This window comes from Salvelinus namaycush, chromosome 27 (assembly GCF_016432855.1).
Source record: "Salvelinus namaycush isolate Seneca chromosome 27, SaNama_1.0, whole genome shotgun sequence".
Classification (NCBI taxonomy): Eukaryota; Metazoa; Chordata; class Actinopteri; order Salmoniformes; family Salmonidae; genus Salvelinus; species Salvelinus namaycush.
In genome coordinates, this window is record NC_052333.1 from 756,521 (window position 1) to 780,857 (window position 24,337).

Below are 24,337 nucleotides of genomic sequence, written 5' to 3' on the forward strand. Positions count from 1 at the left end.
CACGGTTACCAGGTCAGCTTCAGATGGGGTCCGCTCCACGGTTACCAGGTCAGCTTCATATAGGGTCCGCTCCACGGTTACCAGGTCAGCTTCATATAGGGTCCGCTCCACGGTTACCAGGTCAGCTTCAGATGGGGTCCGCTCCACGGTTACCAGGTCAGCTTCAGATGGGGTCCGCTCCACGGTTACCAGGTCAGCTTCATATAGGGTCCGCTCCACGGTTACCAGGTCAGCTTCATATAGGGTCCGCTCCACGGTTACCAGGTCAGCTTCATATAGGGTCCGCTCCACGGTTACCAGGTCAGCTTCATATAGGGTCCGCTCCACGGTTACCAGGTCAGCTTCATATAGGGTCCGCTCAACGGTTACCAGGTCAGCTTCATATAGGGTCCGCTCCACGGTTACCAGGTCAGCTTCATATAGGGTCCGCTCCACGGTTACCAGGTCAGCTTCATATAGGGTCCGCTCCACGGTTACCAGGTCAGCTTCATATAGGGTCCGCTCCACGGTTACCAGGTCAGCTTCATATAGGGTCCGCTCCACGGTTACCAGGTCAGCTTCATATAGGGTCCGCTCCACGGTTACCAGGTCAGCTTCATATAGGGTCCGCTCCACTGTTACCAGGTCAGCTTCATATAGGGTCCGCTCCACGGTTACCAGGTCAGCTTCATATAGGGTCCGCTCCACGGTTACCAGGGGGGCTTCAGTTGGGGTCCGCTCCACGGTTACCAGGGGGGCTTCAGTTGGGGTCCGCTCCACGGTTACCAGGTCAGCTTCATATAGGGTCCGCTCCACGGTTACCAGGTCAGCATCAGATGGGGTCCGCTCCACGGTTACCAGGGGGGCTTCATATAGGGTCCGCTCCACGGTTACCAGGGGGGCTTCAGTTGGGGTCCGCTCCACGGTTACCAGGTCAGCATCAGATGGGGTCCGCTCCACGGTTACCAGGGGGGCTTCATATAGGGTCCGCTCCACGGTTACCAGGGGGGCTTCAGTTGGGGTCCGCTCCACGGTTACCAGGTCAGCTTCATATAGGGTCCGCTCCACGGTTACCAGGTCAGCATCAGATGGGGTCCGCTCCACGGTTACCAGGGGGGCTTCATATAGGGTCCGCTCCACGGTTACCAGGTCAGCTTCATATAGGGTCCGCTCCACGGTTACCAGGTCAGCTTCATATAGGGTCCGCTCCACGGTTACCAGGTCAGCTTCATATAGGGTCCGCTCCACGGTTACCAGGTCAGCTTCATATAGGGTCCGCTCCACGGTTACCAGGTCAGCTTCATATAGGGTCCGCTCCACGGTTACCAGGTCAGCTTCATATAGGGTCCGCTCCACGGTTACCAGGTCAGCTTCATATAGGGTCCGCTCCATGGTTACCAGGTCAGCATCAGTTGGGGTCCGCTCCACGGTTACCAGGGGGGCTTCGGTGGGAGAGACATGGAATGAAGACTTAATGTTTTTTCTTGGCTTCGATGTCTTTTCAAAAAAATAACTGGGAGCGTTCAGTGGAGAAGTTGTTTCCCAGATTGTCTAGGTGGAAATGGTTGCTGACCCAGCTTCTTTATAGGGGGTAGGGTGCTGGTAGCCAATAATGTAGCTGCCTCTACCCTGTAGCACAGACTAATGCTTTTACAAGAGCTCAAAGGACCCTTGTCAATTTCTCATGGTCTGGACAACATTATATTAAATCTGCAGCCCAGTACGTGCCACTGCACGAGGGTGGGCAAGGTCTGGTGGACATTTCTTCTAGGATCATGGCTTTTCCGGCTTCAAGCGGCCCAGAGACTGTTATACAGTGACGGTTCTAGCTGGGTGGATACACCCTATACATTGATGAGGAGAGCGGGCTGTTTGGGCTTCAACAAGCATCTTTTCCTCTGAAAGCTAGTGTTTTGTCTGGCCCGACTCCATTCTATGAGGCTGTTATGCAGGCTTTGAGAGTTTCCTCTGAAAGCTAGAGGGGGTGATTTGTCTGACCCGACTCCATTCTATGAGGCTGTTATGCAGGCTTGGAGAGTTTCCTCTGAAAGCTAGAGGGGGTGATTTGTCTGACCCGACTCCATTCTATGAGGCTGTTATGCAGGCTTGGAGAGTTTCCTCTGAAAGCTAGAGGGGGTGATTTGTCTGACCCGACTCCATTCTATGAGGCTGTTATGCAGGCTTGGAGAGTTTCCTCTGAAAGCTAGAGGGGGTGATTTGTCTGACCCGACTCCATTCTATGAGGCTGTTATGCAGGCTTGGAGAGTTTCCTCTGAAAGCTAGAGGGGGTGATTTGTCTGACCCGACTCCATTCTATGAGGCTGTTATGCAGGCTTGGAGAGTTTTCGACATGTCCCGTAAGCCCGGCATGCCACTAGGGATGTGGATTTTTGAAGAGCCTCTTTTTTACAACACTGCCATCCAGTCCCGTGTTCTGGGTTCAGTCAGCCTACGTTCATGCCTGTTAGGTGTGGGGTGTACCAAGCTGGGTCATCTGATGCGGAGCAGGAGTAGATCATTGGAGGAGCTGGGACAAAGAGCGGGGCTCCGATCATCTGGCCTACTGAGGAAGGTCGTAGCTGAGGTCTGTGACTCCTTGTCAGTACTGCATCAGCAGTATATGACTGATTCCCCCAACTCTGATCGGAGGACGGAGGGCCTGGATTACAAGTAACGGGTCAAAGACGAGACGTGTACATTTGGTGTCCGAAGGCCATTCATTTAACATAAAAAGATAAATATATATAAATATAATATTAAATCACTCAACTCTTACCCTTCTTTTGCCCCAGAAATATTTGTGTTGCAAACTACTAAAGCTCTAAAGCGTCAAAACGTCCCTCAGAGTAACTGTTAAAATTCTAATGACAAAAATGTTTTTAAAATGTAGAAATTCATCCCAAAAAATTAAAAAATGAACACACATAGCATAATTGTGTTCGTGTTTGCAACAATATATGGAATAAGCGGCGACATACTGTATTGAAAAAAATATTTAAAAACTTCAATAACTTTTGTCTGGACTTTTTTGCGCTTCATCAATGTCATTCACTATTAATAACAAAGGTAAAAAGCCATTTTAAAGCGTATCACATGATGGTAATCATGTGACAGTGTGTGACATCACAAAGAAGACCCATTGAAGATCAATGTGATGAGGTGAGTAAATCTCTCTGAAATATTTGATCATTTCACCCTCTAGTAACCTTTGTAACAAAAACACATATCCTTCAGTACAACATAGAAAACATACTTTTAATGTTAGTATTTTATAAAAAGCTATATTAAATATGAAAAGTAAGGATAATCTTCATAGGTCAAGGTCATTACGTTATAGTGGCCAAGGAACTGCTTGTTAAATATGTTTATGTATGAAATACGTCAATCAGCACAACACATGTTTCATGTTATACCACAATGCCACCCGTTATGCTGAATGACAGTAGCTTTGTTATCCCATGTTTTCACTAGTTTACAACATTTAATCACGTAATTCATATTTACTTGTTGTATGAATACTGAATATTATCATTTTAAACTATTTTAAGGTATTTCAAGGCGCGTTATCTTTATTCTGTAGATGCCGTTGTCTAATAAGGAGAGAGCTGCACAGCACAGACAAGTGTTGCCGCCGGCTCAAATTATAGTAAAGTGATTATTATTAACATTAGCAATGAAAAAGTAATAAAATATGTTTGAGAGACAAAGGGAGAGTGAGTTGATTTAACGTTTAAACTTTGATTAAGTGTTACGATTCTATAGCCTACTATTAATAGACTACTAATAACATTTAACAGAAATGCAAATCCTATCCTGTGCCAGTGTCATAACTATTACGTTTTGGTGTTTCAGCGATCAGAGAAAGATGTCAACCCTGATCCAAACAACGACACAATCTGACGCTGAAAAAGAGGGGAAAACACTTAGATTCAATCAGAGGAGGTGCTGTGAAGAAAATCTAACAAATGAATGTGGCTTAACTCCAGTATCCACTGAAGGAAAGTCTTTTTGAGCAGCCCCCCGTGAACAACTTGTACAAGTACAACATTAATCCTAGGTGATTTAAATTGTACCTCGTGTGACAGTTTAAACTATGTTGCAAAGTAAAACCTATGTTCTTTGTGTGTGTGGTGTGTGGGTCATGTCTCTCTCTCTCTCTCCTATGGAAACGATCTAAGTTCAGCTAGCCTGCACATTTTAAAATACAATAACTTTGTTTTGTTGACTCAGAGACACAAACAAATCTCAAAGGATGAAGTGAAAGATATTTTCATAGATTTGTGCATTTTTTTCAGTGTAAAGGTTTCTCTAAAACCTTCAACAAATTTTGAGTTGTACCCGTGACACATCAAATGTGTGGTATTCAAAATAAAAATTTCATTTTTTTCTAGGTAGTTCTATTTCTGCCAGTCTAAGCATGGATATTTAACTTTGTGATTATGAAAAATGGGCATAAAATTGTATTTATAAAAAAAAAAAAAACGTTTTCACTAGGACATTTTACTAGGGTACAGTCGTGGCCAAAAGTTTTGAGAATGACACAAATATTAATTTTCACAGTCTGCTGCCTCAGTTTGTATGATGGCAATTTGCATATACTCCAGAATGTTATGAAGAGTTATCAGATGAATTGCAATTAATTGCAAAGTCCCTCTTTGCCATGCAAATGAACTGAATCCCCCAAAAACATTTCCACTGCATTTCAGCCCTGCCACAAAAGGACCAGCTGACATCATGTCAGTGATTCTCTCGTTAACACAGGTGTGAGTGTTGACGAGGACAAGGCTGGAGATCACTCTGTCATTCTGATTGAGTTCGAATAACAGACTGGAAGCTTCAAAAGGAGGGTGGTGCTTGGAATCATTGTTCTTCCTCTGTCAACCATGGTTACCTGCAAGGAAACACGTGCCATCATCATTGCTTTGCACAAAAAGGGCTTCACAGGCAAGGAGATTGCTGCAAGTAAGATTGCACCTAAATCAACCATTTATCAGATCATCAAGAACTTCAAGGAGAGCGGTTCAATTATTGTGAAGAAGGCTTCAGGGCGCCCAAGAAAGTCCAGCAAGCGCAAGGGCCGTCTCCTAAAATTGATTCAGCTGCGGGATCGGGGCACCACCAGTACAGAGCTTGCTCAGGAATGGCAACAGGCAGGTGTGAGTGCATCTGCACGCAAAGTGAGGAGAAGACTTTTGGTGGATGGCCTGGTGTCAAGAAGGGCAGCAAGAAGCCACTTCTCTCCAGGAATAACATCAGGGAAAGACTGATATTCTGCAAAAGGTACAGGGATTGGACTGCTGAAAAAAAGTAATTTTCTCTGATAAATCCCCTTTCCGATTGTTTGGGGTATCCGGAAAAAAGCTTGTCCGGAGAAGACAAGGTGAGCACTAACATCAGTCCCGTGTCATGCCAACAGTAAAGAATCCTGAAACCATTCATGTGTGGGGTTGCTTCTCAGCCAAGGGAGTGGGCTCACTCACAATTTTGCCGAAGAACACAGCCATAAATAAAAAATGGTACCAACACATCCTCCGAGAGCAACTTCTCCCAACCATCCAGGAACAGTTTGGTGACGAACAATGCCTTTTCCAGCATGATGGAGCACCTTGCCGTAAGACAAAAGTGATAACTAAGTGGCTCGGGGAACAAAACATCGTTATTTAATCCCATTGAGAACTTGTGGTCCTCAAGAGGCGGGTGGACAAACAAAAACACACAAATTCTGACAAACTCCAAGCATTGATTATGCAAGAATGGGCTGCCATCAGTCAGGATGTGGCCCAGAAGTTAATTGACGTCATGCCAGGGTGGATTGCAGAGGTCTTGAAAAAGAACGGTCAACACTGAAAATATTGACTCTTTACATACAACGTCATGTAATTGTCAATAAAAGCCTTTGACACTTATGAAATGCTTGTAATTCTACTTCGGTATTCCATAGTAACATCTGACAAAAATATCTAAAGACACTGAAGCAGCAAACGTTGTGGAAATTAATATTTGTGTCATTCTCAAAACTTTTCGCCACGACTGTACATTCATTTGAATCACAATAAAAATAATTTATTGGCTTTATGCTTGAATATAACTAATATAAGGGCATAGGTGACACTCTAATGAACATAAAAAAGCCTTTTAGGGAAATGGAATTGCTGTTTTATTATTTTGCTACTTTGAAAACTTGTCTTTGACCCATTGATCTGTTTATGAGTATATGGGTCATTCAGAGGTTGGTGTGTTTAGTTACTGTGGAGGAAGATATAGTGTTGTATTTTTAATCGATGTGTAACCATGGTTTTGTTTGTTTGAGTGTTTTACGTGTTGTGGGTTCCCAAACTCTCTCTCTCTCTCTCTCTCGGTCTCTCTCTCTCTCTCGGTCTCTCTCTCTCTCGGTCTCTCTGTCTCTTAGGAAGTGCAGCTCAGTTTCCACCTCATTTTGTTTTCAGTGTGCACATAGCCTGTCTTCTCTTGAAAGCCAGGTCTGTCTACGGCAACCTTTCTCAATAGCAAGGCTATGCTCACTGAGTCTGTACATAGTCAAAGCTTTCCTTAAGTTTTGGTCAGTCACAGTGGTCAGTTATTCTGCCACAGTGTACTGTCTGTTTAGGGCCAAATAGCATTCTAGTTTGCTCAGTTTTTTGTTAATTCTTGGTTGATGAGGCAGACCCCAGAACTCACAACCATGAAGGGCAATGGGTTCTATAACTCACTCTCTCTCTTCTCTCCCTCTCTCCCCCTCCATCTCTCTCCCTCTCTCCTCCTCCATCTCTCTCTCTCTCTATTTCTCTCTCTCTCTTTCTCTCTCTCTCTCTCTTTTAGTTTGCTAGAGCAGAGGTTCTCAGTTTTAGAGGCCAGGCACGTTAAGGAGCTTCATGGTCTTCAGAGGGAGAGACAGCAGCTGCAGGACATGCTGGAGAGACAGAGGTGCCTGGTCACCCAGCTACAGGGAGAGCTGGGGACCTCCACACACAACAGCACACTACTGCAGAAACAGCAGGCTATACTGACTGACACAGTGCAGCAGCTGCTAGCCATGGTCACCCACTGCAATGGTGAGAGAGATCTAATGCGAATATGTTTGTTAAATGGAAGTAATGAAAGCATTTTATGAGATTATCCACTGAGTATGGTTTTAATCCAGGATTAGGATAACCCATATTCATTATCCTGAATGCTATCCCTCTCTACCCAGATATACCCAGTACATAGTCATTATCCTGAATGCTGTCCCTCTCTACCCAGATATACCCAGTACATAGTCATTATCCTGAATGCTACCCCCCTCTACCCAGAACATAGTCATTATCCTGAATGCTGTCCCTCTCTACCCAGATATACCCAGTACATAGTCATTGTCCTGAATGCTATCCCCCTCTACCCAGAAATACCCAGTACATAGTCATTATCCTGAATGCTATCCCTCTCTACCCAGTACATAGTCATTATCCTGAATGCTATCCCTCTCTACCCAGATATACCCAGTACATAGTCATTATCCTGAATGCTATCCCTCTCTACCCAGATATACCCAGTACATAGTCATTATCCTGAATGCTATCCCTCTCTACCCAGATATACCCAGTACACCCAAAGAGGAGCCAGTGATCTTCAGAAACTGTGCTGAAATCTTCAGATCTGGGCTCACAGAGAATGGTGTCCACAGCATACGACCCCCCAACTCTACCCACACAGTTAAGGTAAGGGGTTACGACCTCCCAACTCTACCCACACAGTTAAGGTAAGGGGTTACGACCCCCCAACTCTACCCACACAGTTAAGGTAAGGGGTTACGACCCCCCAACTCTACCCAGACAGTTAAGGTAAGGGGTTACGACCCCCCAACTCTACCCACACAGTTAAGGTAAGGGGTTACGACCCCCCAACTCTACCCACACAGTAAAGGTAAAGGGTTACAACCCCCCAACTCTACCCGCACAGTTAAGGTAAGGGGTTACGACCCCCCCACTCTACCCACACAGTTAAGGTAAGGGGTTACGACCCCCCAACTCTACCCACACAGTTAAGGTAAGGGGTTACGACCCCCCCACTCTACCCACACAGTTAAGGTAAGGGGTTACGACCCCCCAACTCTACCCACACAGTTAAGGTAAGGGGTTACGACCCCCCAACTCTACCCACACAGTTAAGGTAAGGGGTTACGACCCCCCAACTCTACCCACACAGTTAAGGTAAGGGGTTACGACCCCACAACTCTACCCACACAGTTAAGGTAAGGGGTTACGACCCCCCAACTCTACCCACACAGTTAAGGTAAGGGGTTACGACCCGCCAACTCTACCCACACAGTTAAGGTAAGGGGTTACGACCCCCCAACTCTACCCACACAGTTAAGGTAAGGGGTTACGACCCCACAACTCTACCCACACAGTTAAGGTAAGGGGTTACGACCCCCCAACTCTACCCACACAGTTAAGGTAAAGGGTTACGACCCCCCAACTCTACCCACACAGTTAAGGTAAAGGGTTACGACCCCCCAACTCTACCCGCACAGTTAAGGTAAGGGGTTACGACCCCCCCACTCTACCCGCACAGTTAAGGTAAGGGGTTAGGACCCCCCAACTCTACCCGCACAGTTAAGGTAAAGGGTTACGACCCCCCCACTCTACCCGCACAGTTAAGGTAAGGGGTTACGAGCCCCCAACACTACCCGCACAGTTAAGGTAAGGGGTTACGACCCCCAACTCTACCCACACAGTTAAGGTAAGGGGTTACGACCCCCCAACTCTACCCACAGAGTTAAGGTAAGGGGTTACGACCCCCCAACTCTACCCGCACAGTTAAGGTAAGGGGTTACGACCCCCCAACTCTACCCGCACAGTTAAGGTAAGGGGTTACGACCCCCCAACTCTACCCGCACAGTTAAGGTAAGGGGTTACGACCCCCCAACTCTACCCGCACAGTTAAGGTAAGGGGTTACGACCCCCAACTCTACCCACACAGTTAAGGTAAGGGGTTACGACCCCCCAACTCTACCCACACAGTTAAGGTAAGGGGTTACGACCCCCCAACTCTACCCACACAGTTAAGGTAAGGGGTTACGACCCCCCCACTCTACCCAGACAGTTAAGGTAAGGGGTTACGACCCCCCAACTCTACCCACACAGTTAAGGTAAGGGGTTACGACCCCCCAACTCTACCCACACAGTTAAGGTAAGGGGTTACGACCCCCCCCACTCTACCCGCACAGTTAAGGTAAGGGGTTACGACCCCCCAACTCTAACCACACAGTTAAGGTAAGGGGTTACGACCCCCCAACTCTACCCACACAGTTAAGGTAAGGGGTTACGACCCCACAACTCTACCCACACAGTTAAGGTAAGGGGTTACGACCCCCCAACTCTACCCACACAGTTAAGGTAAAGGGTTACGACCCCCCAACTCTACCCACACAGTTAAGGTAAAGGGTTACGACCCCACAACTCTACCCGCACAGTTAAGGTAAGGGGTTACGACCCCCCCACTCTACCCGCACAGTTAAGGTAAGGGGTTACGACCCCCCAACTCTACCCGCACAGTTAAGGTAAAGGGTTACGACCCCCCCACTCTACCCGCACAGTTAAGGTAAGGGGTTACGAGCCCCCAACACTACCCGCACAGTTAAGGTAAGGGGTTACGACCCCCAACTCTACCCACACAGTTAAGGTAAGGGGTTACGACCCCCCAACTCTACCCACAGAGTTAAGGTAAGGGGTTACGACCCCCCAACTCTACCCGCACAGTTAAGGTAAGGGGTTACGACCCCCCAACTCTACCCGCACAGTTAAGGTAAGGGGTTACGACCCCCCAACTCTACCCGCACAGTTAAGGTAAGGGGTTACGACCCCCCAACTCTACCCGCACAGTTAAGGTAAGGGGTTACGACCCCCAACTCTACCCACACAGTTAAGGTAAGGGGTTACGACCCCCCAACTCTACCCACACAGTTAAGGTAAGGGGTTACGACCCCCCAACTCTACCCACACAGTTAAGGTAAGGGGTTACGACCCCCCCACTCTACCCACACAGTTAAGGTAAGGGGTTACGACCCCCCAACTCTACCCACACAGTTAAGGTAAGGGGTTACGACCCCCCAACTCTACCCGCACAGTTAAGGTAAGGGGTTACGACCCCCCAACTCTACCCACACAGTTAAGGTAAGGGGTTACGACCCCCCCACTCTACCCAGACAGTTAAGGTAAGGGGTTACGACCCCCCAACTCTACCCACACAGTTAAGGTAAGGGGTTACGACCCCCCAACTCTACCCACACAGTTAAGGTAAGGGGTTACGACCCCCCAACTCTACCCACACAGTTAAGGTAAGGGGTTACGACCCCCCAACTCTACCCACACAGTTAAGGTAAGGGGTTACGACCCCCCCCACTCTACCCACACAGTTAAGGTAAGGGGTTACGACCCCCCCCACTCTACCCACACAGTTAAGGTAAGGGGTTACGACCCCCCAACTCTACCCACACAGTTAAGGTAAGGGGTTACGACCCCCCAACTCTACCCACACAGTTAAGGTAAGGGGTTACGACCCCCCCACTCTACCCACACAGTTAAGGTAAGGGGTTACGACCCCCCCACTCTACCCACACAGTTAAGGTAAGGGGTTACGACCCCCCAACTCAAAAAGTCCTGGAATGACAGAGTGTTTTAATGTAATACATTAGAGAGGGGGAGAATGACAGAGTGTTTTAATGTAATACATTAGAGAGGGGGAGAATGACAGAGGGTTTTAATGTAATACATCAGAGAGGGGGAGAATGACAGAGGGTTTTAATGTAATACATTAGAGAGGGGGAGAATGGCAGAGGGTTTTAATGTAATACATTAGAGAGGGGGAGAATGACAGAGCGTTTTAATGTAATACATTAGAGAGGGGGGAGAATGACAGAGGGTTTTAATGTAATACATTAGAGAGGGGGAGAATGACAGAGGGTTTTAATGTAATACATTAGAGAGGGGGAGAATGACAGAGGGTTTTAATGTAATACATTAGAGAGGGGGAGAATGACAGAGGGTTTTAATGTAATACATTAGAGAGGGGGAGAATGAAAGAGGGTTTTAATGTAATACATTAGAGAGGGGGAGAATAACAGAGGGTTTTAATGTAATACATCAGAGAGGGGGAGAATGACAGAGGGTTTTAATGTAATACATTAGAGAGGGGGAGAATGACAGAGCGTTTTAATGTAATACATTAGAGAGGGGGGAGAATGACAGAGGGTTTTAATGTAATACATTAGGGAGGGGGAGAATGACAGAGGGTTTTAATGTAATACATTAGAGAGGGGGAGAATAACAGAGCGTTTTAATGTAATACATTAGAGAGGGGGGAGAATGACAGAGTGTTTTAATGTAATACATTAGAGAGGGGGAGAATGACAGAGGGTTTTAATGTAATACATTAGAGAGGGGGAGAATGACAGAGGGTTTTAATGTAATACATTAGAGAGGGGGAGAATGACAGAGGGTTTTAATGTAATACATTAGAGAGGGGGAGAATGACAGAGTGTTTTAATGTAATACATTAGAGAGGGGGAGAATGACAGAGGGTTTTAATGTAATACATTAGAGAGGGGGGAGAATGACAGAGTGTTTTAATGTAATACATTAGAGAGGGGGAGAATGACAGAGGGTTTTAATGTAATACATTAGAGAGGGGGAGAATGACAGAGGGTTTTAATGTAATACATTAGAGAGGGGGGAGAATGACAGAGTGTTTTAATGTAATACATTAGAGAGGGGGAGAATGACACAGGGTTTTAATGTAATACATTAGAGAGGGGGAGAATGACAGAGGGTTTTAATGTAATACATTAGAGAGGGGGGAGAATGACAGAGGGTTTTAATGTAATACATCAGAGAGGGGGAGAATGACAGAGGGTTTTAATGTAATACATTAGAGAGGGGGAGAATGACAGAGGGTTTTAATGTAATACATTAGAGAGGGGGAGAATGACAGAGTGTTTTAATGTAATACATTAGAGAGGGGGGAGAATGACAGAGGGTTTTAATGTAATACATCAGAGAGGGGGAGAATGACAGAGGGTTTTAATGTAATACATTAGAGAGGGGGAGAATGACAGTGTTTTAATGTAACACATTAGAGAGGGGGAGAATGACAGAGTGTTTTAATGTAATACATTAGAGAGGGGGAGAATGACATAGTGTTTTAATGTAATACATTAGAGAGGGGGGGGGGGGGGATGACAGAGGGTTTTAATGTAATACATTAGAGAGGGGGGAGAATGACAGAGGGTTTTAATGTAATACATTAGAGAGGGGGAGAATGACAGAGTGTTTTAATGTAATATATTAGAGAGGGGGAGAATGACAGAGTGTTTTAATGTAATACATTAGAGAGGGGGTAGAATGACAGAGGGTTTTAATGTAATACATTAGAGAGGGGGGAGAATGACAGAGGGTTTTAATGTAATACATTAGAGAGGGGGGAGAATGACAGAGGGTTTTAATGTAATACATTGGAGAGGGGGAGAATGACAGAGGGTTTTAATGTAATACATTAGAGAGGGGGGAGAATGACAGAGGGTTTTAATGTAATACATCAGAGAGGGGGAGAATGACAGAGTGTTTTAATGTAATACATTAGAGAGGGGGTAGAATGACAGAGGGTTTTAATGTAATACATTAGAGAGGGGGGAGAATGACAGAGGGTTTTAATGTAATACATTAGAGAGGGGGGAGAATGACAGAGGGTTTTAATGTAATACATTAGAGAGGGGGGAGAATGACAGAGGGTTTTAATGTAATACATTAGAGAGGGGGAGAATGACAGAGGGTTTTAATGTAATACATTAGAGAGGGGGAGAATGACAGAGGGTTTTAATGTAATACATTAGAGAGGGGGAGAATGACAGAGGGTTTTAATGTAATACGTTAGAGAGGGGGAGAATGACAGAGGGTTTTAATGTAATACATTAGAGAGGGGGAGAATGACAGAGGGTTTTAATGTAATACAATAGAGAGGGGGAGAATGACAGAGGGTTTTAATGTAATACATTAGAGAGGGGGAGAATGACAGAGGGTTTTAATGTAATACATTAGAGGGGGAGAATGACAGAGTGTTTTAATGTAATACATTAGAGAGGGGGGAGAATGACAGAGGGTTTTAATGTAATACATTAGAGAGGGGGAGAATGACAGAGTGTTTTAATGTAATACATTAGAGAGGGGGAGAATGACAGAGGGTTTTAATGTAATACATTAGAGAGGGGGAGAATGACAGAGTGTTTTAATGTAATACATTAGAGAGGGGGTAGAATGACAGAGGGTTTTAATGTAATACATCAGAGAGGGGGAGAATGACAGAGGGTTTTAATGTAATACATTAGAGAGTGGGAGAATGACAGAGGGTTTTAATGTAATACATTAGAGAGGGGGAGAATGACAGAGGGTTTTAATGTAATACATTAGAGAGGGGGAGAAGGACAGAGGGTTTTAATGTAATACATTAGAGAGGGGGAGAATGGCAGAGGGTTTTAATGTAATACATTAGAGAGGGGGAGAATGACAGAGGGTTTTAATGTAATACATTAGAGAGGGGGAGAATGACAGAGGGTTTTAATGTAATACATTAGAGAGGGGTAGAATGACAGAGGGTTTTAATGTAATACATTAGAGAGGGGGAGAATGACAGAGGGTTTTAATGTAATACATTAGAGAGGGGGAGAATGACAGAGGGTTTTAATGTAATACATTAGAGAGGGGGAGAATGACAGAGGGTTTTAATGTAATACATTAGAGAGGGGGAGAATGACAGAGGGTTTTAATGTAATACATTAGAGAGGGGGAGAATGACAGAGGGTTTTAATGTAATACATTAGAGAGGGGGAGAATGACAGAGGGTTTTAATGTAATACATTAGAGAGGGGGGAGAATGACAGAGTGTTTTAATGTAATACATTAGAGAGGGGGGAGAATGACAGAGGGTTTTAATGTAATACATTAGAGAGGGGGAGAATGACAGAGGGTTTTAATGTAATACATTAGAGAGGGGGAGAATGACAGAGGGTTTTATTGTAATACATTAGAGAGGGGGGAGAATGACAGAGGGTTTTAATGTAATACATCAGAGAGGGGGAGAATGACAGAGTGTTTTAATGTAATACATTAGAGAGGGGGTAGAATGACAGAGGGTTTTAATGTAATACATTAGAGAGGGGGGAGAATGACAGAGGGTTTTAATGTAATACATTAGAGAGGGGGGAGAATGACAGAGGGTTTTAATGTAATACATTAGAGAGGGGGGAGAATGACAGAGGGTTTTAATGTAATACATTAGAGAGGGGGAGAATGACAGAGGGTTTTAATGTAATACATTAGAGAGGGGGAGAATGACAGAGGGTTTTAATGTAATACATTAGAGAGGGGGAGAATGACAGAGGGTTTTAATGTAATACAGTTAGAGAGGGGGAGAATGACAGAGGGTTTTAATGTAATACATTAGAGAGGGGGAGAATGACAGAGGGTTTTAATGTAATACAATAGAGAGGGGGAGAATGACAGAGGGTTTTAATGTAATACATTAGAGAGGGGGAGAATGACAGAGGGTTTTAATGTAATACATTAGAGAGGGGGAGAATGACAGAGGGTTTTAATGTAATACATTAGAGAAGGGGGAGAATGACAGAGGGTTTTAATGTAATACATTAGAGAGGGGGAGAATGACAGAGGGTTTTAATGTAATACATTAGAGAGGGGGAGAATGACAGAGGGTTTTAATGTAATACATTAGAGAGGGGGAGAATGACAGAGGGTTTTAATGTAATACATTAGAGAGGGGGAGAATGACAGAGGGTTTTAATGTAATACATTAGAGAGGGGGAGAATGACAGAGGATTTTAATTTAATACATTAGAGAGGGGGGAGAATGACAGAGTGTTTTAATGTAATACATTAGAGAGGGGGAGAATGACAGAGCGTTTTAATGTAATACATTAGAGAGGGGTTAGAATGACAGAGGGTTTTAATGTAATATATTAGAGAGGGGTGAGAATGACAGAGGGTTTTAATGTAATACATTAGAGAGGGGGAGAATGACAGAGGGTTTTAATGTAATACATTAGAGAGGGGGAGAATGACAGAGGGTTTTAATGTAATACATTAGAGAGGGGGAGAATGACAGAGGGTTTTAATTTAATACATTAGAGAGGGGGGAGAATGACAGAGGGTTTTAATGTAATACATTAGAGAGGGGGAGAATGACAGAGGGTTTTAATGTAATACATTAGAGAGGGGGAGAATGACAGAGGGTTTTAATGTAATACATTAGAGAGGGGGAGAATGACAGAGGGTTTTAATGTAATACATTAGAGAGGGGGGAGAATGACAGAGTGTTTTAATGTAATACATTAGAGAGGGGGAGAATGACAGAGGGTTTTAATGTAATACATTAGAGAGGGGGGAGAATGACAGAGGGTTTTAATGTAATACATTAGAGAGGGGGGAGAATGACAGAGGGTTTTAATGTAATACATTAGAGAGGGGGAGAATGACAGAGTGTTTTAATGTAATATATTAGAGAGGGGGGAGAATGACAGAGTGTTTTAATGTAATACATTAGAGAGGGGGAGAATGACAGAGGGTTTTAATGTAATACATTAGAGAGGGGGAGAATGACAGAGTGTTTTAATGTAATACATTAGAGAGGGGGGAGAATGACAGAGGGTTTTAATGTAATACATTGGAGAGGGGGAGAATGACAGAGGGTTTTAATGTAATACATTAGAGAGGGGGAGAATGACAGAGGGTTTTAATGTAATACATTAGAGAGGGGGAGAATGACAGAGGGTTTTAATGTAATACATTAGAGAGGGGGAGAATGACAGAGGGTTTTAATGTAATACATTAGAGAGGGGGAGAATGGCAGAGGGTTTTAATGTAATACATTAGAGAGGGGGAGAATGACAGAGGGTTTTAATGTAATACATTAGAGAGGGGGAGAATGACAGAGGGTTTTAATGTAATACATTAGAGAGGGGGAGAATGACAGAGTGTTTTAATGTAATACATTAGAGAGGGGGGAGAATGACAGAGTGTTTTAATGTAATACATTAGAGAAGGGGAGAATGACAGAGTGTTTTAATGTAATACATTAGAGAGGGGGGAGAATGACAGAGTGTTTTAATGTAATACATTAGAGAGGGGGAGAATGACAGAGGGTTTTAATGTAATACATTAGAGAGGGGGGAGAATGACAGAGGGTTTTAATGTAATACATTAGAGAGGGGGAGAATGACAGAGGGTTTTAATGTAATACATTAGAGAGGGGGAGAATGACAGAGGGTTTTAATGTAATACATTAGAGAGGGGGGAGAATGACAGAGGGTTTTAATGTAATACATTGGAGAGGGGGAGAATGACAGAGGGTTTTAATGTAATACATTAGAGAGGGGGGAGAATGACAGAGGGTTTTAATGTAATACATCAGAGAGGGGGAGAATGACAGAGTGTTTTAATGTAATACATTAGAGAGGGGGTAGAATGACAGAGGGTTTTAATGTAATACATTAGAGAGGGGGAGAATGACAGAGGGTTTTAATGTAATACATTAGAGAGGGGGAGAATGACAGAGTGTTTTAATGTAATATATTAGAGAGGGGGGAGAATGACAGAGTGTTTTAATGTAATACATTAGAGAGGGGGAGAATGACAGAGGGTTTTAATGTAATACATTAGAGAGGGGGAGAATGACAGAGTGTTTTAATGTAATACATTAGAGAGGGGGGAGAATGACAGAGGGTTTTAATGTAATACATTGGAGAGGGGGAGAATGACAGAGGGTTTTAATGTAATACATTAGAGAGGGGGAGAATGACAGAGGGTTTTAATGTAATACATTAGAGAGGGGGAGAATGACAGAGGGTTTTAATGTAATACATTAGAGAGGGGGAGAATGGCAGAGGGTTTTAATGTAATACATTAGAGAGGGGGAGAATGACAGAGGGTTTTAATGTAATACATTAGAGAGGGGGAGAATGACAGAGGGTTTTAATGTAATACATTAGAGAGGGGGAGAATGACAGAGTGTTTTAATGTAATACATTAGAGAGGGGGGAGAATGACAGAGTGTTTTAATGTAATACATTAGAGAAGGGGAGAATGACAGAGTGTTTTAATGTAATACATTAGAGAGGGGGGAGAATGACAGAGTGTTTTAATGTAATACATTAGAGAGGGGGAGAATGACAGAGGGTTTTAATGTAATACATTAGAGAGGGGGGAGAATGACAGAGGGTTTTAATGTAATACATTAGAGAGGGGGAGAATGACAGAGGGTTTTAATGTAATACATTAGAGAGGGGGAGAATGACAGAGGGTTTTAATGTAATACATTAGAGAGGGGGGAGAATGACAGAGGGTTTTAATGTAATACATTGGAGAGGGGGAGAATGACAGAGGGTTTTAATGTAATACATTAGAGAGGGGGGAGAATGACAGAGGGTTTTAATGTAATACATCAGAGAGGGGGAGAATGACAGAGTGTTTTAATGTAATACATTAGAGAGGGGGTAGAATGACAGAGGGTTTTAATGTAATACATTAGAGAGGGGGGAGAATGACAGAGGGTTTTAATGTAATACATTAGAGAGGGGGGAGAATGACAGAGGGTTTTAATGTAATACATTGGAGAGGGGGAGAATGACAGAGGGTTTTAATGTAATACATTAGAGAGGGGGGAGAATGACAGAGGGTTTTAATGTAATACATCAGAGAGGGGGAGAATGACAGAGTGTTTTAATGTAATACATTAGAGAGGGGGTAGAATGACAGAGGGTTTTAATGTAATACATTAGAGAGGGGGGAGAATGACAGAGGGTTTTAATGTAATACATTAGAGAGGGGGGAGAATGACAGAGGGTTTTAATGTAATACATTAGAGAGGGGGGAGAATGACAGAGGGTTTTAATGTAATACATTAGAGAGGGGGAGAATGACAGAGGGTTTTAATGTAATACAATAGAGAGGGGGAGAATGACAGAGGGTTTTAATGTAATACATTAGAGAGGGGGAGAATGACAGAGGGTTTTAATGTAATACGTTAGAGAGGGGGAGAATGACAGAGGGTTTTAATGTAATACATTAGAGAGGGGGAGAATGACAGAGGGTTTTAATGTAATACAATAGAGAGGGGGAGAATGACAGAGGGTTTTAATGTAATACATTAGAGAGGGGGAGAATGACAGAGGGTTTTAATGTAATACATTAGAGGGGGAGAATGACAGAGTGTTTTAATGTAATACATTAGAGAGGGGGGAGAATGACAGAGGGTTTTAATGTAATACATTAGAGAGGGGGAGAATGACAGAGTGTTTTAATGTAATACATTAGAGAGGGGGAGAATGACAGAGGGTTTTAATGTAATACATTAGAGAGGGGGAGAATGACAGAGTGTTTTAATGTAATACATTAGAGAGGGGGTAGAATGACAGAGGGTTTTAATGTAATACATCAGAGAGGGGGAGAATGACAGAGTGTTTTAATGTAATACATTAGAGAGGGGGAGAATGACAGAGGGTTTTAATGTAATACATTAGAGAGGGGTTAGAATGACAGAGGGTTTTAATGTAATATATTAGAGAGGGGTGAGAATGACAGAGGGTTTTAATGTAATACATTAGAGAGGGGGAGAATGACAGAGGGTTTTAATGTAATACATTAGAGAGGGGGAGAATGACAGAGGGTTTTAATGTAATACATTAGAGAGGGGGAGAATGACAGAGGGTTTTAATTTAATACATTAGAGAGGGGGGAGAATGACAGAGGGTTTTAATGTAATACATTAGAGAGGGGGAGAATGACAGAGGGTTTTAATGTAATACATTAGAGAGGGGGAGAATGACAGTGTTTTAATGTAATACATTAGAGAGGGGGAGAATGACAGAGGGTTTTAATGTAATACATTAGAGAGGGGGGAGAATGACAGAGGGTTTTAATGTAATACATTAGAGAGGGGGGAGAATGACAGAGGGTTTTAATGTAATACATTAGAGAGGGGGAGAATGACAGAGTGTTTTAATGTAATATATTAGAGAGGGGGGAGAATGACAGAGTGTTTTAATGTAATACATTAGAGAGGGGGAGAATGATAGAGGGTTTTAATGTAATACATTAGAGAGGGGGAGAATGACAGAGTGTTTTAATGTAATACATTAGAGAGGGGGGAGAATGACAGAGGGTTTTAATGTAATACATTGGAGAGGGGGAGAATGACAGAGGGTTTTAATGTAATACATTAGAGAGGGGGAGAATGACAGAGGGTTTTAATGTAATACATTAGAGAGGGGGAGAATGACAGAGGGTTTTAATGTAATACATTAGAGAGGGGGAGAATGACAGAGGGTTTTAATGTAATACATTAGAGAGGGGGAGAATGGCAGAGGGTTTTAATGTAATACATTAGAGAGGGGGAGAATGACAGAGGGTTTTAATGTAATACATTAGAGAGGGGGAGAATGACAGAGGGTTTTAATGTAATACATTGGAGAGGGGGAGAATGACAGAGGGTTTTAATGTAATACATTAGAGAGGGGGGAGAATGACAGAGGGTTTTAATGTAATACATCAGAGAGGGGGAGAATGACAGAGTGTTTTAATGTAATACATTAGAGAGGGGGTAGAATGACAGAGGGTTTTAATGTAATACATTAGAGAGGGGGGAGAATGACAGAGGGTTTTAATGTAATACATTAGAGAGGGGGGAGAATGACAGAGGGTTTTAATGTAATACATTGGAGAGGGGGAGAATGACAGAGGGTTTTAATGTAATACATTAGAGAGGGGGGAGAATGACAGAGGGTTTTAATGTAATACATCAGAGAGGGGGAGAATGACAGAGTGTTTTAATGTAATACATTAGAGAGGGGGTAGAATGACAGAGGGTTTTAATGTAATACATTAGAGAGGGGGGAGAATGACAGAGGGTTTTAATGTAATACATTAGAGAGGGGGGAGAATGACAGAGGGTTTTAATGTAATACATTAGAGAGGGGGGAGAATGACAGAGGGTTTTAATGTAATACATTAGAGAGGGGGAGAATGACAGAGGGTTTTAATGTAATACATTAGAGAGGGGGAGAATGACAGAGGGTTTTAATGTAATACATTAGAGAGGGGGAGAATGACAGAGGGTTTTAATGTAATACGTTAGAGAGGGGGAGAATGACAGAGGGTTTTAATGTAATACATTAGAGAGGGGGAGAATGACAGAGGGTTTTAATGTAATACAATAGAGAGGGGGAGAATGACAGAGGGTTTTAATGTAATACATTAGAGAGGGGGAGAATGACAGAGGGTTTTAATGTAATACATTAGAGGGGGAGAATGACAGAGTGTTTTAATGTAATACATTAGAGAGGGGGGAGAATGACAGAGGGTTTTAATGTAATACATTAGAGAGGGGGAGAATGACAGAGTGTTTTAATGTAATACATTAGAGAGGGGGAGAATGACAGAGGGTTTTAATGTAATACATTAGAGAGGGGGAGAATGACAGAGTGTTTTAATGTAATACATTAGAGAGGGGGTAGAATGACAGAGGGTTTTAATGTAATACATCAGAGAGGGGGAGAATGACAGAGTGTTTTAATGTAATACATTAGAGAGGGGGAGAATGACAGAGGGTTTTAATGTAATACATTAGAGAGGGGGGAGAATGACAGAGGGTTTTAATGTAATACATTAGAGAGGGGGAGAATGACAGAGGGTTTTAATGTAATACATTAGAGAGGGGGAGAATGACAGAGGGTTTTAATGTAATACATTAGAGAGGGGGAGAATGACAGAGGGTTTTAATGTAATACATTAGAGAGGGGGAGAATGGCAGAGGGTTTTAATGTAATACATTAGAGAGGGGGAGAATGACAGAGGGTTTTAATGTAATACATTAGAGAGGGGGAGAATGACAGAGGGTTTTAATGTAATACATTAGAGAGGGGGAGAATGGCAGAGGGTTTTAATGTAATACATTAGAGAGGGGGAGAATGACAGAGTGTTTTAATGTAATACATTAGAGAGGGGGAGAATGACAGAGGGTTTTAATGTAATACATTAGAGAGGGGGAGAATGACAGAGGGTTTTAATGTAATACATTAGAGAGGGGGGAGAATGACAGAGGGTTTTAATGTAATACATTAGAGAGGGGGAGAATGACAGAGGGTTTTAATGTAATACATTAGAGAGGGGGAGAATGACAGAGGGTTTTAATGTAATACATTAGAGAGGGGGGAGAATGACAGAGGGTTTTAATGTAATACATTAGAGAGGGGGAGAATGACAGAGTGTTTTAATGTAATACATTAGAGAGGGGGAGAATGACAGAGGGTTTTAATGTAATACATTAGAGAGGGGGAGAATGACAGAGGGTTTTAATGTAATACATTAGAGAGGGGGAGAATGACAGAGGGTTTTAATGTAATACATTAGAGAGGGGGAGAATGACAGAGGGTTTTAATGTAATACATTAGAGAGGGGGAGAATGACAGAGGGTTTAAATTTAATACATTAGAGAGGGGGGAGAATGACAGAGGGTTTTAATGTAATACATTAGAGAGGGGGAGAATGACAGAGGGTTTTAATGTAATACATTAGAGAGGGGGAGAATGACAGTGTTTTAATGTAATACATTAGAGAGGGGGAGAATGACAGAGGGTTTTAATGTAATACATTAGAGAGGGGGAGAATGACAGAGGGTTTTAATGTAATACATTAGAGAGGGGGGAGAATGACAGAGGGTTTTAATGTAATACATTGGAGAGGGGGAGAATGACAGAGGGTTTTAATGTAATACATTAGAGAGGGGGAGAATGACAGAGGGTTTTAATGTAATACATTAGAGAGGGGGAGAATGACAGAGGGTTTTAATGTAATACATTAGAGAGGGGGAGAATGACAGAGGGTTTTAATGTAATACATTAGAGAGGGGGAGAATGGCAGAGGGTTTTAATGTAATACATTAGAGAGGGGGAGAATGACAGAGGGTTTTAATTTAATACATTAGAGAGGGGGAGAATGACAGAGGGTTTTAATGTAATACATTAGAGAGGGGGAGAATGGCAGAGGGTTTTAATGTAATACATTAGAGAGGGGGAGAATGACAGAGGGTTTTAATGTAAAACATTAGAGAGGGGGAGAATGACAGTGTTTTAATGTAATACATTAGAGAGGGGGAGAATGACAGAGGGTTTTAATGTAATACATTAGAGAGGGGGAGAATGACAGAGTGTTTTAATGTAATACATTAGAGAGGGGGAGAATGACAGAGTGTTTTAATGTAATACATTAGAGAGGGGGGAGAATGACAGAGTGTTTTAATGTAATACATTAGAGAGGGGGAGAATGACAGAGGGTTTTAATGTAATACATTAGAGAGGGGGGAGAATGACAGAGGGTTTTAATGTAATACATTAGAGAGGGGGAGAATGACAGAGGGTTTTAATGTAATACATTAGAGAGGGGGAGAATGACAGAGGGTTTTAATGTAATACATTAGAGAGGGGGGAGAATGACAGAGGGTTTTAATGTAATACATTGGAGAGGGGGAGAATGACAGAGGGTTTTAATGTAATACATTAGAGAGGGGGAGAATGACAGAGGGTTTTAATGTAATACATTAGAGAGGGGGAGAATGACAGAGGGTTTTAATGTAATACATTAGAGAGGGGGAGAATGACAGAGGGTTTTAATGTAATACATTAGAGAGGGGGAGAATGACAGAGGGTTTTAATGTAATACATTAGAGAGGGGGAGAATGACAGAGGGTTTTAATGTAATACATTAGAGAGGGGGAGAATGACAGAGTGTTTTAATGTAATACATTAGAGAGGGGGGAGAATGACAGAGGGTTTTAATGTAATACATTAGAGAGGGGGAGAATGACAGAGTGTTTTAATGTAATACATTAGAGAGGGGGAGAATGACAGAGGGTTTTAATGTAATACATTAGAGAGGGGGAGAATGACAGAGGGTTTTAATGTAATACATTAGAGAGGGGGAGAATGACAGAGGGTTTTAATGTAATACATTAGAGAGGGGGAGAATGACAGAGTGTTTTAATGTAATACATTAGAGAGGGGGAGAATGACAGAGGGTTTTAATGTAATACGTTAGAGAGGGGGAGAATGACAGAGAGTTTTAATGTAATACATTACATTTACATTTACATTTAAGTCATTTAGCAGACGCTCTTATCCAGAGCGACTTACAAATTGGTGCATTCACCTTATGATATCCAGTGGAACAACCACTTTACAATAGTGCATCCAACTCTTTTAAGGGGGAGGGGGGGGTTAGAAGGATTACTTTATCCTATCCTAGGTATTCCTTAAAGAGGTGGGGTTTCAGGTGTCTCCGGAAGGTGGTGATTGACTCCGCTGACCTGGCGTCGTGAGGGAGTTTGTTCCACCATTGGGGTGCCAGAGCAGCGAACAGTTTTGACTGGGCTGAGCGGGAACTGTACTTCCTCAGAGGTAGGGAGGCGAGCAGGCCAGAGGTGGATGAACGCAGTGCCCTTGTTTGGGTGTAGGGCCTGATCAGAGCCTGGAGGTACGGAGGTGCCGTTCCCCTCACAGCTCCGTAGGCAAGCACCATGGTCTTGTAGCGGATGCGAGCTTCAACTGGAAGCCAGTGGAGAGAGCGGAGGAGCGGGGTGACGTGAGAGAACTTGGGAAGGTTGAACACCAGACGGGCTGCGGCGTTCTGGATGAGTTGTAGGGGTTTAATAGCACAGGCAGGGAGCCCAGCCAACAGCGAGTTGCAGTAATCCAGACGGGAGATGACAAGTGCCTGGATTAGGACCTGCGCCGCTTCCTGTGTGAGGCAGGGTCGTACTCTGCGAATGTTGTAGAGCATGAACCTACAGGAACGGGTCACCGCCTTGATGTGAGTTGAGAACGACAGGGTGTTGTCCAGGATCACGCCAAGGTTCTTAGCACTCTGGGAGGAGGACACAATGGAGTTGTCAACCGTGATGGCGAGATCATGGAACGGGCAGTCCTTCCCCGGGAGGAAGAGCAGCTCCGTCTTGCCGAGGTTCAGCTTGAGGTGGTGATCCGTCATCCACACTGATATGTCTGCCAGACATGCAGAGATGCGATTCGCCACCTGGTTATCAGAGGGGGGAAAGGAGAAGATTAATTGTGTGTCGTCTGCATAGCAATGATAGGAGAGACCATGTGAGGATATGACAGAGCCAAGTGACTTGGTGTATAGCGAGAATAGGAGAGGGCCTAGAACAGAGCCCTGGGGGACACCAGTGGTGAGAGCACGTGATGCGGAGACAGATTCTCGCCACGCCACCTGGTAGGAGCGACCTGTCAGGTAGGACGCAATCC

At 43.4% G+C, this 24,337-nt stretch overlaps 1 protein-coding gene across 1 annotated transcript in view; it reads left to right on the plus strand.

Annotated features, from left to right (window-relative positions):
• The window catches only part of LOC120021988 (angiopoietin-2-like), a 79,897-nt gene that overhangs the window by 23,821 nt on the left and 31,739 nt on the right, over positions 1-24,337 (plus strand). The window contains exons 3-4 of the mRNA XM_038965792.1: positions 6,799-7,031; positions 7,552-7,676. Coding sequence (XP_038821720.1) covers positions 6,799-7,031; positions 7,552-7,676 — 358 coding nt within the window. The remainder of the gene's footprint in view (positions 1-6,798; positions 7,032-7,551; positions 7,677-24,337) is intronic.